The sequence below is a fragment of the Camelus bactrianus genome, chromosome 3 (genome assembly GCF_048773025.1).
Source record: "Camelus bactrianus isolate YW-2024 breed Bactrian camel chromosome 3, ASM4877302v1, whole genome shotgun sequence".
Taxonomy (NCBI): Eukaryota; Metazoa; Chordata; class Mammalia; order Artiodactyla; family Camelidae; genus Camelus; species Camelus bactrianus.
In genome coordinates, this window is record NC_133541.1 from 160,878,062 (window position 1) to 160,894,453 (window position 16,392).

At 46.7% G+C, this 16,392-nt stretch overlaps 1 protein-coding gene across 1 annotated transcript in view; it reads right to left on the minus strand.

Moving 5' to 3' along the window:
* Positions 1-16,392, minus strand: part of LOC141577212 (trafficking protein particle complex subunit 9-like) — a 125,613-nt gene that overhangs the window by 52,473 nt on the left and 56,748 nt on the right. The window contains exons 6-10 of the mRNA XM_074361396.1: positions 12,274-12,504; positions 11,708-11,844; positions 7,148-7,382; positions 6,810-7,015; positions 5,258-5,427 (exon numbers count right to left, since the gene is read on the minus strand). Coding sequence (XP_074217497.1) covers positions 5,418-5,427; positions 6,810-7,015; positions 7,148-7,372 — 441 coding nt within the window. The 5' untranslated portion in view covers positions 7,373-7,382; positions 11,708-11,844; positions 12,274-12,504 and the 3' untranslated portion in view covers positions 5,258-5,417. The remainder of the gene's footprint in view (positions 1-5,257; positions 5,428-6,809; positions 7,016-7,147; positions 7,383-11,707; positions 11,845-12,273; positions 12,505-16,392) is intronic.

Below are 16,392 nucleotides of genomic sequence, written 5' to 3' on the forward strand. Positions count from 1 at the left end.
CTAGGCTAAGTCAACTTCTGACACTGCTAAGCTCACAAGAAGCAAATACATTTTGCTTACTAATGTGGGTCCACACTCTCTCCCCTAGACACACAGAAGTGCACGTGTTATGAATAAATGAATGACGGGGTGGGTCTCAAAGGGACAGACAGATCTGCTCTCGCCCGTCCCGACCCTTCTGTCTGTAGAATATCAGAAGCAAAACCAGAAGTACCTTTCCTGAGGGTCTCTTCCTGCTGACACCCTTCACTGCCTCCAGTGTCTGTTCAAATTAAACCCAACGTCTTCCAAAGCCCTTCACCCCTGGCTCTCTCCAGGGTCCTCCCCAGCAGGGGAACACTCCACCCTGGACCACACAGGGCACTCTCCCCAGGTCCCCACCCCACAAGCCTCCAGGCCTCTGCCCGGGCTGCACCTGCCACCTGAGCCACACTCTTGACTCCTTCTCCTGGCTGACCCTTACTCTGTCCCCACGATTGAATGTAGAGCCCATTTCTTCCAGGAAGTCCTCTCTGATAATGTCCTTTAGGTCTTGGCAGGGCTCCATCTATAGCAACAGTACATGGTGACCAACTGCGTGTTTGCCCACTCCTTTGAAACCACGAACTCTTGGGGGCCACGTGGGAAGGAGTGAGAGATTACAAGAGGGGTGGGGGAAGCAAAAAGCAAAAATCACAGCCCAAGTCCCAAATTCAAGGATTCTTTCTCAGAAAAAATTATAAAATATTTAACACGTGTGCAATTTGGCTACTATTTTTGTGGCTTGTGGACAGCAAGAGCTTGGTGTTCTAGTCCAAAACCCAGATTACATGCAAAGAAATGTATATATTCATATCCAAAGGAAACCAGAGCTGTTCAACAACAGTTTGCAGTTAGAATAGAAAGGAACTTTGATAAAGGCAATCTCTCTCTCCCTCCACTTTCTTTTCTGGCATCATAAAATTTTAGAAGTATTTGCGTGACTAAGAGATGGCTACAGACCATGATTCTGCACTGGAGTGTTTGGGGCTGAGGAAGCCCAGATTACATTCACTGCGTAAATGCAATCACACCAAAACACTAATAGGTGCCGTGGTGGTGGAGCTGATGTTCCAAAGCAGGCAACCTTACTCTGTAAGAAAAATCTAAATAGAAAGTAAGAAATACAATGATCTCTACTCAATTTCATTCGATATATGGGTCATTAACTGATAGAATATCTTCACTAATGTAACCCAAAAATAAATTGTCAACGTCGATTTTCTTCATCTGACCGTTTTATGCTAACTTTGGATATCAAACCCTCACTCAATATGGAAAGCTCAGGCCTACGTTGCAGCAGTTACATCCCGTGGAAGAAAGCCGATCAAGGGAGAACTGGAGAGTTTCCCTTCAGAAGCTGCTAAGTCTGGTTTTGCACCTGTACGTCATTTGCAACCACGTCATCGTCAAAGGAGTAAGACCTTACCTCTGTGGGGCGAAAATCACTGCGGTGCTTCTGAAACATCAAAGAACACTGAGCTTTGTGAAACTGTCCTGAGGCACTTAAATCGTATTTTTTGTGAAAGGCTCCAAAACTGACCCAATTCTCCAATCCAGGTACAACAGGGAGGTACCGGAGTTAGTAGAGAGAACATGCCCTTGAAGTCTGACAAGGCCCTGCTTGAATCCTGCTACAGCATTGACTAGCCGCTAAACGGACCAATTCCTTAACCCCTCTGAGTCGGCTTCCCAATCCGCAAAAAGGGGCTGCCACCGCCCACCTGGGAGGCATGGATGAGAACGCAACACGCAAGTAGGGCTGCCGACTGGTACCTGACACGGGGCCTGACTAGCTTCCCTCCGCTGCCCTTCTCCCCCTTTAAACTTGCACTGTTCCCCCTGGTAAGGATCAAACCAGTGGAAAAGACTGCCTGAATCTTCTGTGTATCCCTGGATACATGCATTAAACTTAGGAGGCCAGAAAAACAACTGCCTCCTCCCCAGTCACTATCAATGTTCTTAAGAGTCTGGGTATTTTTAACTCAATTTTTCAGGGAGACTATTCCAGAACTTTGCAAGCACCATTCTCCAGGTTGGCTCCCCTCCCAGCGCCCATCCCTTCTCACCTCAGATCCTCTGTCTGATTGACTTCTGTTCATTGGAAAGCGAGTCCAGTAGGGTAGCGGCTCCCAAGGACTCCCTCCCTCCCTCACAGGTGAGTGTGACTACTTTCTCCCCACTCCAACTCCAGCTTCTTAGTAGTCTACCCTCCCGGACCCTGCAGACTCTGCATCTTCTCAAGACACACACATGGCCACGACCCTTCTTTCAGATTTCTTCCTGGCTGGCCCTGCCCAACCCCCGGCCCCTTAAGGATAAATGGCATTAGTCTGAAAATCGCAAACGCCGCAGACTGACACACCAAAGCTGCATGGTCTGGGCTTTCCTCCAACCCAGGCACAGCCCTGCCCCGCCTCAGCCTCAGTCTGCAGCTCTCAAGATGATCTAATTCACATGCGTGGCTGTGAACACCAGCTAAGAATGACGACTCCCAACGTGTATCTCTAGTCCGGCTCCTTCACCTGAGTCCCAGGGCCATAGACCCGAGTGCCTCTTTGAAGTCCTAACTTGGATGACAAATGGCATCTTAAAAATGCCTCATGTCCGCCATTTACTCTGGAATTCGATTCCTGGCAGGTACCTCCCAGACACCCCATTTTCATAACAATCCCAGCACCCACCTATGTGTTTGAGCTCACATTCAATTTCCACTGTTCCCTCCCCCAAGCCCTGCCCTGGAATCAGTTCTGTTATATCCATCACTAAGCGTATCTCAAGTCTGGTTCTGCAGGGACCACGGCCGGAACCCCACAAGCTCAGAGAATGGTGCACTGGGTCACAGTCCTCCAAAGGGTGCTCCCTTGAGGGGGAGGCATCTCCTGCCACTGGTCACCTCAGAAGGCACTGTATTCTCACAAAAGAGGCCCAGGAGAAGGGACTCAAGGTTCTCCCGTGGTCTGAGTTTTGAAAGGCCCGAGGTGTGGGGGAGCTCCTAATTAGCAGACACACTTGCCAGTAAGCAGACGAAGATGGAGGAACCCAGGCAAGGCTGTTCTCACTCCGACCCCTGGGCCCTCGGGAGCCACGGTAAAGGCCTGTGTCCACGGCATAGCCCGGCCATCACAGATCCCAGCCTGCATTTGCCAACCCGGACAGACTAGACTCCTTCTACTTGCGACATTTACTTCTGATCTGTTCCCCACCCACAATGTGATGGACTCATTCAGATATTTTCTCCTGTCTCAAGCGAGACAAATTCAGTGAAAAATGAAGTGTCTACATTTGGACCAGAGCATGAAAAGAGAAACAAGGCCTCATGTTCAGCATGATGGTGGTGGCCAAACACTTCCACCGGGTGAGATGAACCATGGTGGGGGTGAGAATCCAAGGTCCTAGGTCGGCCAAAGCATTTTCCTTCACAGTTGACTGGGGTGTTGGAGACTCACTACCGCAAACTAACGACAAGGCCGACAGTGGTGGACGTCAGCTGCAACAGACACGGAGTCAGATATTTACTGCCAACATGGGTTAAAAGTAAAGGCCGGTGCAGGGAGGCCTGCACGGCTGCTGAGGCAATCCACAGACCCGGCTCTGAATGCCCACTGGCTGGAGCAGTTTGGAAGCTACGGTCCCTTTTAGCAGTCCCTATGTCCACCAGATCCAGGTGAGCCAGCTACTTAGGAGAAGGGCCTGTTGTCCTGATACTCAGAAAAACTAGCCTCGTAAAGGGAACAAAAGAGTGGCATGGATTTTAGACCAACTTCTGCCTCTTTGTGAAGGCAAAGTAAAGTAAATGGCACGGGAAGTAAAATGCAAAAAAAAGAAAAAATTAATTAACAAAACGGTGACTGCTTCCTCCAACAGCTGCTCACCCCCGAGACTGCCAATTCCTCACCAGTGACCACCAGCCAGGCAGCGCCGTCACGCACGTCACACAGCGACAGCCAAGAACCGAGTGCCAAGCACGTTTGTGTAAAAGCAGGAATCGAGCAAGATGCTGCAGAATTTGACTTTACAAGTTTAAATACTCCATGAAAATCATCCCTCAGCAGCCGCATAAATGAATTCGCATCTTACTTCTTCAAAACAATCAAAGAATTTTAATAAGGGCGCATTTGTCACCAAATATAAGGAGGACCAACCTGGTTCCTTAAAGCAAGGATTTTAAGAGGTATCAAACACCAGTGGGTGATGTGCTAAAAAAAAATTAGAAAATAAAAAGATGACAAGGATAATACATGGATCAAGGCAGCTGTTAAGTTTTTGCTTTTTAAAGCGATGGAGACAGCACGGAGGGCGATCTAGCTATTTCCAATGCACGGTGTGCACAGCCCACAATTTCAGACGCAACAACATGCTCACAGGGCAGTACAAGGGAAAAAGGAATAAAGAAAAAGGAAAAGAGGAACAAGAGAAAATTAGAAACACACAAGAACAAAAATGACTTTGACAGCGCGTACAAGAATTTACGTGAGTGTGTGAGGCCAGGGAAGCGGGGATGGTGAGACCCAACTTCACCTCCTGCTCCAGGGAAAGCAGAGGCCTGAGGGGAGCGGCGCTGCCGGGGGACACCAACATGGTCAGCGCCCCTAACCAAAACTCCATATACATGGGTCTAGGCAGGTCTTAAGCTACAAATTGTGGTCACATTTCAGGCTGGACAGTTTTACGCACTTCCACCAAGAGTAGCAGGAGAGAATTAGTCTCTGCTCCTGCACCAAAGCATTGTTTTAAAAATTAATGACTGTGGAATAGTAAAAGCAACAATGCAGTAAAAGTGACAGGAGGAGAACTTGCTTGACCCGAGCTCACTGGCCTCGTTATCTCACTGACGTTAAGATGCTGGCTGAGACCTTACGGTACCAAAACAGACAGACGCACCAGGAGGGAGGTTTAATGCGCTGCTATATTTTGATGCCGGGAGCCATGCCTGGTACACGAGGTTCTGGGTAAACAATGGTGACTGTGTCAACCACTATGGGCTAAGAACATATCCAGCTACTCCGCCAAATCCCAAGGGCAGACTTCAAAAGGCAAAAAAAGCAGGAATTCTCTGGTGGGTCCTCAGACTCAGAGCCAAGCAGTTGCTGAGCAAAACTGTCACCAGTGCCTCCTGTGAGAAAAGAGGAGGCACTGGCCTGGGGGCTGGGGCAGGGCTCCAGGCTTCCACTGCTCACCCACCAGTCTGTCCAGGGGGAGAACATGGTCCCTGCTTACGTTGCACCGATGCACCTACCTTGACTGACGCCTGGGGGATCAGCAGGAGGTGACATGTGAGGTGAACGGAGCCAGCCCCGGTGTAGCACGGTGCTGGCTGCTGTGTCCTCAGCAGTGCCCAGGCTCCTAAACATGACACCTCATCTCCAAGGAGCAGATGGGGAGCGCCGGCATGTAGATCACAGGGCCCTGTGAGGACAAGAACAGATCATGGCCACGACATGCCTTTCCCCTTCTTAAGCATGTCCGGGAGGAACAGAAAATTCATCCAGAGCCCGCTAGGCACCTCATGCAGGTGGGTATCGGGTCCTCTTGCCCATCACTCACAGGGCTGTTCTGGATATTCTTTTTATCAATTCTCTGGCATCTTCTCCTCCAACTTACCAACAACCAGAAAGTAGAATCTGATCTTAGTTAAGTTCAAGAATCACAGAGCACCGCCCCCACAGCGGGCCCGGCAGCATGTGCCAGGTTGTCCGACCATCACCTGTGGGTCCGCCATGAGCCCTCTCCAGACTCAAGGCCCGAGGCCGTAGGCCAGTGGTACACAGATTCCGTCACTCTCCCCAGCAAAGGGGGACCACCTCTCGGCAAAGGCATCTCACCCTCTTCTGCCCGAGGGACAGCACAATAGATACACGAGGAAACAGAGCAGATGTTGCGGGGTTAGGCAGCCCAGAAGAGCTCGTCTATAATTCCGTGGCAAAGTGGGGCCGTTGACTTAATCACAGGGACAAAGTGAGGATGAAGATTTCTCTGCTCTTTCCCATACTCCGTGATACGCCTTTCCCTGCATAAGGAGTTCATTCGGAGGTCCCTGGCAGTGTTTCTGATGTCCTAACATGGCATGCTGGCTGTTGGGCAGGAAGAGAGTGCCTGAGCCGAACAGGTGCTGAGCCTGGGAGGCAGGAGACACTGGCTCCAAGCCAGCTCAACCAGCGCCTCGTTCTGCCTCTCGGGATTCAGCATCTCATCTATAAGCAAAGGGATGAGACTGTCCCAGGAAAGGCTGCCCAACAGAAATGAAATGAGAGCCATGTAAAGAAAGTTTCCCAGTTGCCACATTTAAAACGGTAAACAAAGAAACACACCAACAAACAAAAAACAAGTACTAGAAACTGATTTTAAGAACATATCTTACATAATCTACTGTATGTAAAATACTATCATTTTGACATGTAATCCATAGAGGAAGTAACAAGATAGTTTATATGCTTTTAGTAGACAAGCCTCAGCGTCTCATGTGCATTTGAACTACAGCACATCTCAGCTCAGACCAGCCTCCTCCCCAGTGCTCCTAGCATCAGTGGCTGTGGCTACTCTATTGAACAGCAACTCCAGGGGTCCCACCAGGGTCCTGGCTGAAAAGCAGGAGTAAGTGCTCTAACACTATCACTAAAAGGATCTCTCTGAAACAAAGACAGATTCACTTTTAAATGTCTCTAAAACGGTGGGCTGCACTTCCCTCCACCCTTGGCTACTAGACAGCCCTCTTTCTTGCTGATCCCTTTCTGGATGTAGGGAAGCAACCTGGCACAGAACCAGGGCGGACGGGCCGCCAGGTAAATTACCTGCTGTCTGTGTCCAGTCCCATGAAGTCCTCCTTCTCAAACAGGATGCAGAGGAGTGGGATCTTGTCCCCAGAGTTGTCGGGGGCCCCATCCAGCCACTTAGACTTGAGCAAGATGAAGAGTGACTCAGTGAAGTCCTCAATCCTCTTCTCCACCACCCTGCAGTCCTCGTAGATTGAAAGCCACGTCGGTGCGCGGCTGCTCAGCTACCTCCCCATGCAGCACAAAGACAAAGAGATGAGAGTCATTAAGCATGGTGCCATACAGCTCCTCTGCACGTGGAGCTTCTCAAAGGCCTTGGCCGAGAGGCAGTCGGTAATGGTGGCAAGGCCCACAACCTTGAGATGGGTCTGGAAGCCGCTCCATCCATTCTTGGGCGCATAGTGGTGCCTGTAGTGCATACAGAGTGTGCCCTGGGAGCTGCACGGGCTGATCTGGCTCACCAAAGAGATTCGCTTATAGATGCAAAAGAAATTCTCCTCTGAGATGATCCCCACTGGTTTGACCACCACGGGAAAAGTCTCATAGTCCTCAGCACACTGCACGTAGTCAGGGATGCTCATGTTGCAGGCCCTGCCGAGAGGGGAGAGGAGATCGAGGTAAATATTGTGCTGTGGGCTGCGTGAGCCTCTGGGTTGCGGTGACCTGGTGTGTACCAGCCAGAAGGCAGGGGAAGCCCAAGCAAATCCAGGGGTACAGTTTGTCCTTCAGAGCCTGCACATGGCTACCGTAGCTCGGATCACTTTACCCAGCTTTTGGTCTAGGCTTCCTGCCCCTGCAGAGAAGGGTCATTTCTTGTTTTCTGTTTCAAAGCACCTAGCAAGGCCCTGATGCAAAGTCACTGCTCAAAAATGCGTAATAAAGAAATGAAAAAAGGAACTGCTTTCCGCCACCCCCTTCAGCAGAATATAAAGAAAAGTACAATAGTAGGAGCAAAAGATCTGGATTTCAATTCCAATTTATTTGAACCCCTAAGCTGCAGAATAATGGATAAGAAAACTTGCCTTGTGGAGGAGGGTACAGTTCAGTGGTAGAGCACATGCTTATCATGTACGAGGTCCCAGTACCTCATTTTAATAAATGAAACAAATAAAGAAACCTAATTACCCTCCTCAAAAAATACTTTTTAATTCAAAATTCAAAAACCACCTTGCAATTTACACAACATTGTAAACTTGACTATATTTCAATTAAAAAAAAAAAATCCTTGCCTTACAAGAATATATCTGGATTATGGAAGTTTGCAAATGTAAAATGCCTAGGGTACCACCTGCATAAAAAGGGGTGACTACAAATTTACTATCCCTACTTTATGAGCTATATTTCCTTCGGGGGGGTTATAACCTCTCAGAGCTAATTTTCTCAGATTTAAAAAAAAGTAAACATTACATGATTCTCAGTACTGCTGAAGAATCAGATAACCCTATGAAAGCATCTGACCCAAAGAGGTTACTCAATAAATGTTTGTTGAATGAATGAATAAACAAGCAAAGTGAATGCTGCTCCCTGCCACAGACCATCATAATGGTACTGCTTGGAAATCCCAAGCCCACGTTCCACCCGTATCTACACTAATCATGTGGGTGACCTGGGTAGGCGTGTGTGCTTCTCTAAGCCCCAGTTTAATCGTGAATAGAAATGATGGCAATAACACAAACCTCAAATTTTTAGTGAGTCAGTAATGAATCGTACCCCAACTTTGAAAGATGGAACCATTAAGGAAAACTGGGAAAATTTTCTTAGCAGCCTCTGGGGGCGGCGTTGGTGGGGGGAGTCAGAGGCAGTTGTAGGCAAACAGCTGAATCAGATAAAACTTTGAGCACTGACTTTCTGCTAGTCCCTACTATGGGTCACAGAGATAAACTAGGCACTGTTTCTTCCTCTGAAGAGCTGCTCACTGTCCAAGCTATAAATTCACTGAGTGGGAATGCTGTGTCTTCTGGCATCTTTGGTGCATAGTTGGGGACACATAGCAGGTCCTTACCTCCATAGGCCCTCTCCATATTATCTCTTACAACTACATGGGAATCTAAATTATATCTCAAAATAAAATTTCTACTTTTTTAAAGAAGCTATTGAGGTTAAATTTGCTCACTGTCTCAAAAAAGGAACACACAGAAAAAATAGGACAATGCCCACCACATGAGATACACTCAGTTAACATTCCCACTGAACCCAGTGGTCCCTCCAACTCCAGAGCAAGAGGATGGGTCCTCGTGGCAAGAGGCCACTGCATCTGAAGCTAACAAAGCTAATGGTGCTCAATTCCAAGAGCCCCTGTCACCACCCTTGTTCTAATTTTCTATTTGTAATTTTTTTCTTTTTATTAAATAGAAACTCCCAATTGCATAGCCTTCACCTGACTAGACATCATGATGGCAGCCCTTCAAAACCTGACCACAGAGATCATGATGGCAGCCCTTCTTGGTGAAACAAAAAAATGAAAAGCCATTTCCAAAAGACCTCTGTGTAAATCTACTAGGGAACTTCATCCTGGACTGAGGAAGAGGACTGGGGAGAAGGGGGCAATCTGGGGCATAGAGAAATATGGGCCACCTGTCCCACGATGGACTTTAGACTCAACCATCACCCTCCAGGAAATTTAAAATGCACAGCGACATAGTGCTATGGGCAAGATTTTTTTTTTTTAAATCCCTGAATCCCTTGCAGGTCTTGTTTCTACTGAGACACAAATAGATTATGTGTATAATGTTTCACAAAAGCCTTAAAATATTATCACCCCAAATTGACACATCAAGAAACTGAGGTAGAGAGGTTTGTCACATTGTGCAAGATTAAAGAGAGGCCACGACAGACACCATATTTAAATCCAAGGCCCTGCTCCAGTGCTCACACTAGAAAGTGTGACATACTGCCCCTTTTCTGCCCTCTCCCTGCAATAAATCTCTGAATAGTCTTTTCTGTGCCACCTGGAATCACAATCACATCAATATTCCACAAAGAGCTATGTCCCTCCTTGCAGGAATTAACAAAATCTAAAGTGTTGGGATGGGAGGAGAGATTTGCATTTTCTGTTTCTCAAAGGAAACATGGCTTAAAAGAAACTGAAAAGCACTTATCTAGTCTAAGCCCTCATTGTGCAGATAAAGAAACGGAGGGTCAGAAGAGATGAGGAAAGGGCCTTATTAACAAATATTGCCTCAGCGCAGCACCAAGCCAACACTGGGCACTGCTGGGGGAGGATGTGGAAGGTCCAGGAGAATGAGTCTTAGAAAACGGAAAGAGAAGAAGCATACAAGGCCCTGTCTCTACACCACCATACAATGAATTTCCACCAAATTAACCAGTATGGGGGCAGCCAATAATTAGGTGGGGTAAACTGGTTACAGAAACCTGGAAGTCTCAACCATAGTGGAAATTCCAACATTTACTGTTTTTTTCCCAGTTCAAGCATCAACTCAGTGGGCACTCTGTACCAGGGACTACACTAAGCCTGGAGTTCTCCCAAATACAGATCTCTATTACCACGTGTGCAAACCACATAAAGGCCACCAGAAGAAAAGCGCTCACAGATAACATGGAATTACTGTAACTGAAAGCAGCCAAAGAGCATATATTACTAGGAAAAACGGTGCTGCTAGAAATGGACTCATGGACATAGAAAGCAAACTGTGCTTAGCAGGCAGGAAAGGGGGAATTAACAGATACACGTTAATAAATATAAAATAAATGACAAGGACCTACTATATAGCACAGGGAACTATATTCAATTCCTTGTAATGAGTTCTACTAAAGACAATCTAAAACATATGTATATATATATGCATATGTTGATAACTGAATCTCTGCTGTACACCTGAAACTAACATTGTAAATTGACTACACTTCAATAAAAAATAAATTAAAAAAATAAGTAAAAATAAAAGCAACGCCATTAAGAAAAAAAAAAGAATACTGTAATCCTCTTAGCTGTAGGTGCTGGAGAATCCTGGTTGCAAGCACCAAGTCCACTGGATCTCTCCAGCACTGGCTGTCACTCTTTCTGACCATCAGACAGTCACTTGGCTTCACTGAGGTTACTTTTCTCTTCTGTGAAAGGCTACAGTAGCAACTAACGATGTATAGAATCTCATCATTCACAAGCCCAACATTTATTGAGGACTTCCATGGGCCAGGCTCTGGAGAGATGAAAAAATACGGTCCCAGATATATTCATGGGTAGAAGAAATTTATGCCATAAAGACATTAATTCTTCCTGTTTTGATACACAGATTCATTGCAATTCTGATTAGAATTCCTACCAGATATTTCATGGAATTTAACAAGTTAATTTATGGTCAGGAATAGTCATGAAACTTCTTTAGAAACACCACTGGGGAGGGGTGGGTATGTCACTCATTTCCACTGGTCTTTCTGTTGTGATGAAAACGTTCTGGAATAATAATTGTTGCACAACTGTGAGTATGCTAAAAGTTGCTGAATTGTACCATTTAAATGGATGGACTTCATGGTGTGTGAACAATATCACAATAAACCTTTAATATGAAAAAATATTTCCTGACAATTATTTTTCCCTCTATACTAGTAGTCTGCCCCACGATTTAATAAAAAAAAAAACCAAAACAAACCAAACTGTGGCAGGAGCTCTTTAGGGCTTCAATGTCCCTGGGTCTCCAACGCCTCTGGTGGTGCTGTTCCTGTTAACGCACCCTAGCTGGGCTGGGCTAGTTAGGGACTGTAACTATCTTTTTAAAATCGACGATTACACTTTTCACCCTGGGAGTGGGAAGGCAGGAGCATGTCACAGCCTCATGCCTTCAGCTCATTTTTAATTGAACCAAGCCCTGATTTGAACACTGTAATCCCTGGCACTATAAAAACACGTGACATCAACAAGCACCGCCATCATAACACCTGAAAGTGTTCAAGGTACTTACCTGGGGCAGAAACACTGAGGGAGGAGACAGAAGCTCTCTCAGCACTGAGGATCCAATTTCCCCACTCCACCAGAAGCTGGGCTTTACAGCCGGGGGCTCTCAGCCCAGGGAGCATCTCCCACGCCACTGAGCTTGTCCTCAGGGAGCAGGAAAGGAAGAGAAGGGCAGCCCCGGGGTCGCGGGGCAGGAAAAGCGGTGGGGGTTGGTGGAAACGCGGGCTGCAGCCCCGCTCGGAGGCCAACCCCAGCCCCAGCCGCCCGCCCCCATTTGGGTCAGCAGACCCCGCCCGCCCGGGACACAGCCCGCCCAGGGTCGGGGACCGGCCGGCGGCCGAGGAGGCAGGTGCACCCCTGGCCATGGACAGGTGTGGCCGGGGCGCCGGGGCAAGTGGAGCGGGCAGAGGGGTCTGGCCCGAGCTATTCAGCTGAACACAGGCTGACTGGCGCCCTGGGGTGCTGTGACATGCCGACCGCTCTCCCGCAGCCGACTGACCCCTTTCCCGGGAACGCCCACCTTGCATTTCCACAGCCAGATGCCCCGGCCCCGGGCAGGAGCTAAAAGCCTACCGGTCGACAGAGCTGAGAAGCCTTTGGGGCTGATCCCCGGCTCGGAGCTGGAGCTTCCAACCCGCGGTCCAGCTGGCACCGACTGCCCATGCGCAGGAGGGCCAGCGATCCACTCTGGGTTCTGCGAGAGAAGGTGGGGCAACGAGGGAGGGAGAAGATGGGAGGGGGAGGAGAGGAGGGGAAAAGTGGAGGGAGACAGATGGACAGGAAGAGCAGAGAAAAGGGATGGATCTGGAGAGGGGAGGGTCGTAGCGGAGATGGAGAGAAAAAGCTTTACCTCTGGTGGCACCCTGAAGGATGCGGCAGTCCTGCCTCTTTACCATTCTGTTACCCTTCAAGGCCCGCAGCTCATGTTTTACCTCTCTGATCCAGCCCTCCATCCGATGCTTCTGCAGAAACCCTATGGGTATCACACCCGTTGCCCCTACGCGGAGCTGGGTTTTCTGTTGCTCTGGGAACCAAGCACCCACATGTGTTGTCGCTCAGAACTACCTTGGGAAGAGTACATATTCCCCTTTTACACGCTGGGAAACAGCCAGGCATGATCTTTGCCTTAGGTCCACTCTCCCAGGTGTTGGGCTAGCGGGGAGCGGGGTGGTACAAGATCAGAGCCCCAGACAGAGCAGACTGCCTGAGTGTTGGTGCACAGTCCCCATCCCTCCTGGGTAAACCACACCCCACCCTAGTGGAACCATCAAGGGCTCACAGTAATTTCCTGGGTTTTGGAGAGCTATCCTCATGTAAAGGAAAAGCCCAGCTGGGCTAACAAGCTAAGTCACAAATCTAAGTGGGATAAGTGTCGGTTTACTGATCTAAATTCTGCTGGGCTAACTCGTAAATCTGAAGTTTAGTGTCAGTTTAGTGGGCTAACAAGCTAACTCATAAATCCAACCTCAACAGGTGTCAGTAACGTGATCTATTACAAGTTGATAAGCTCCAGTGTACTGATTTCTTGCTTTTTGTTGTTTGAGCCTTATTGGCTAATACCCCTTACTTGTAATTAACCCTTTAAAACCTCATGTGCATGTCTTGGAGGTGCTCAGAACTTCGGAGCAGAATCCCCTCTGAGCCCGCCGGCATAATAAATCTGAGTACTCCAACCCTCCCAGTGGTGCTTGTTTCTTGGCTGGCCTGTTGTTTCCATAACACTCAGTTCCAGTGCCCTGCTTGCTAGGTAGATAGGAGTGTTACCGAGTCCAAATTCATTCTCCTCAGTGCAGGACAGGCCAATAAGTTGGGAGACCAGGTGTTGGGGCAAGGAATAGCAAGTCTCTTTAGATCTAGATGGCAAACTAATGTCTTGGAAAACAATCTCCCCAAGTCAGAATTCAGGCTCCTTTCCTACGTGCTTGGTTGTTGCAATCTTCCTGGTGTAGGAATTCCTTCTTGTTAGAATCCTCTGTTCTTCCAGCTATCTGCCTGGGTCAAATCTCTGTAAACCTCCAGCAAAACAAACGTTATTTTCTATTCTGTAATTTGTTATCTTTTTATGAATGAAAAAGTGTTAAATATACTTAAAGGTCAGAGCCTTCAGAATAGGCTCTCCTGTATATTTCAGGCTCTAAGCAACATTGTTTTACATGCAAGATGAAGCCTAGGAGACAGAGCATAGTGTTAAACTCAAATGAAAAGATCTAATATGCAGTCAGATTTGTTCTGTTCTATTACCCAGGCAGAAGCCACTTGAGGATTTAAATCCCTTTAAGTTAAAAATAACTAAAACTTTAAAGGAATTTACATACATAGTTGGGAATGTGTATACCATATCTGGAAGAGCATCCAAAGGATAGTAAACAGTGGCATCTCCAGGGAGGGCTGGAAGAACAGAGGATGAGGGTAAACATTTTTCACTTGTGTATTTTTGTGCTCTGTTTGAATTTGTTTAACCATTTGCATGTATTTCTTTTTCAGTTAAAAAAAAATGTGTAATGCAGCAAAGGAGTAATTAGCTCAGCAAATACAGCAGCCATGGAATCACTGAGTCATCACTTTTGACTTAAGCCAGGAAGCATTTATTGACTCTCTCCAATGGGCCCAGTGTTGTTTTAAGACTTCTTTTATTATTATTATTATTATTATTATTATTATTATTATTACTATTATTGTTATTGTTATTATTATTTTATGAAATAATAACAAGGTATACCCCACCCCTGCCCATGGCTGGTGGAAAACCAACTGAGTTTTTATTGAGTTGTTTTCCAAGGAGTATAGATGAGTTATAAACTGAACACATCTTCAGGGCAAAACAGGTGGAGTGGTTTTACAGCACGCTAGACAGCTATGAAGGGTTTTCAATAAAGGTGCCCAGAGGCTGAGAGAGAAAGCCTCCAGGGCCCTAAAATAAGCTGCCAAAACTGCCTTCTCCATGGCACTACTGAAATAGGAAATAACAAATCTGACTCCATATTTGATCTGATCCTTTGACTTTAAGAAAACCACGTTAATACGCTCCGGTCTTTTCGTCGGTTATGATGTCACAGAGGAGACGGACAGGTCAACAAGGGACCACTCTGCCATGATCACTGAGCCGAGGAACGGGATGGGCGGCAAGATGTATGACGCAGCCATAGCTGTGCCCGTGCTTCTAGGCAGGTAACCAAAGTCGCCTCGACAAGGTGTCAAATACTTGTGCCCACGTCCTAATCACCTGACATGTATTAAAGAGAAATGGAAACCTATACCAATACCCTTGGTGGGTACACCGTACAAAGAACAAAGTCACAGTTTGACAACTGGCCATCCCGTTTCCCTGGGATTCATTCTTGGAGAACCTTAGAAACCATTCCTCTGTCCTTAAGAAGTGCTGCATATTTGTCCTATCTTTGGCTCAGTGATGGATCATGTTCAAGTGAACTTTAATGTCTGCACAGATTTGATTGTCTTTCTCCAGGTTCACTTGGCCATTCAAAAGAGGCCTGAGTTAAGTCCATCCTCCGTAAGATCTATTCCCTCCAGTGACAGCTCATTGAGCCTGCAATTAAAAGCTAACTGAACAAGACTGTCTGTCCTCAGCTAAAAAGTTCACCCACCCTTCACTGCTTTCTTAATCTCCTCTCCTGGCTAATTGCAACAGACTAACACCTCCCTCTACCAAGATCCCCAACTATGTCAGTTTTTCTCCCCAAAGAGAAAGTAAGGTCCATAAATGAGGAGTCAACTCCATAGATACCTCTGAATTCCTAGCATATAGTAATGTCAATAAACAGAAATATGATTGTGGCTTCTTTCCTTTAAAACATTTCCGGTTATTTGAATGAGACCTTGGAAGAGAGGTGTTTGCAGTCAAGTATCTTGATCCACAATACTCTGGAGGCCTTTTTCGGAATGGCGGTTCACTAATCCTTTCAAAACACAGCTTCTCATTCCAGGAGTAGCTGTGCTTCTCTGCCAGGAGTTTGTGGTCACTCTCATGCCAGAAGAGCTTTAAACTATATCCTTACTTTGGATTTGTTATTTTTCCCCTCTTCCAACAAAATTGACTTTCCCTACTGTCTTGCCTTGAGGAAATTTTTTTCCCTAGTTCACCCTTTAGTAAACCATGCTTCTCGGGATGGGCTTGGCATTATATATGATCAGTCATCCAACTCCCAGTGTGAGAGGCTTCGGGCTCACCTCCTACCCTCCTGTCAAGGCAACTGAAATTCAGTACAGGAGCCAACAGGCACCCTAGGGCTTCTAAGGCTCATGTATCACCCAGAATCCCTGCTTTCTGGTTTGTCTTGGCTTCTGAGGATTTCCCCTCACTTTCTTGACAATTAGCTGTGCAGCTTGAAAGATGAAGAAGGAAAGTTTTATTTCTTAATCCGCATTTTAAGAAACTTGTGTAATGAAGGTTTTCACGAGTTTCTACAACCCTCCATTGCCGAGACAGAAAACACACTAGATATTTTCTAAGTTTAGCTATCATGTGTATTTTTTCTTTTGTTTTCTTAACTGCAAAGAGACATCTTTTAATTAAAAAAAATTAAGGCCCCAAATAGGATAGAGAAAGGGCATACAAAATTAAAAGGCAAAGACAGAAAAATGATAAATACTCTACAAGGTTAATATAATACTTACTCTATGGATCAGATCAGCAATTCTCAGTAACAGCTAATTGAAATATGACCATGAGTA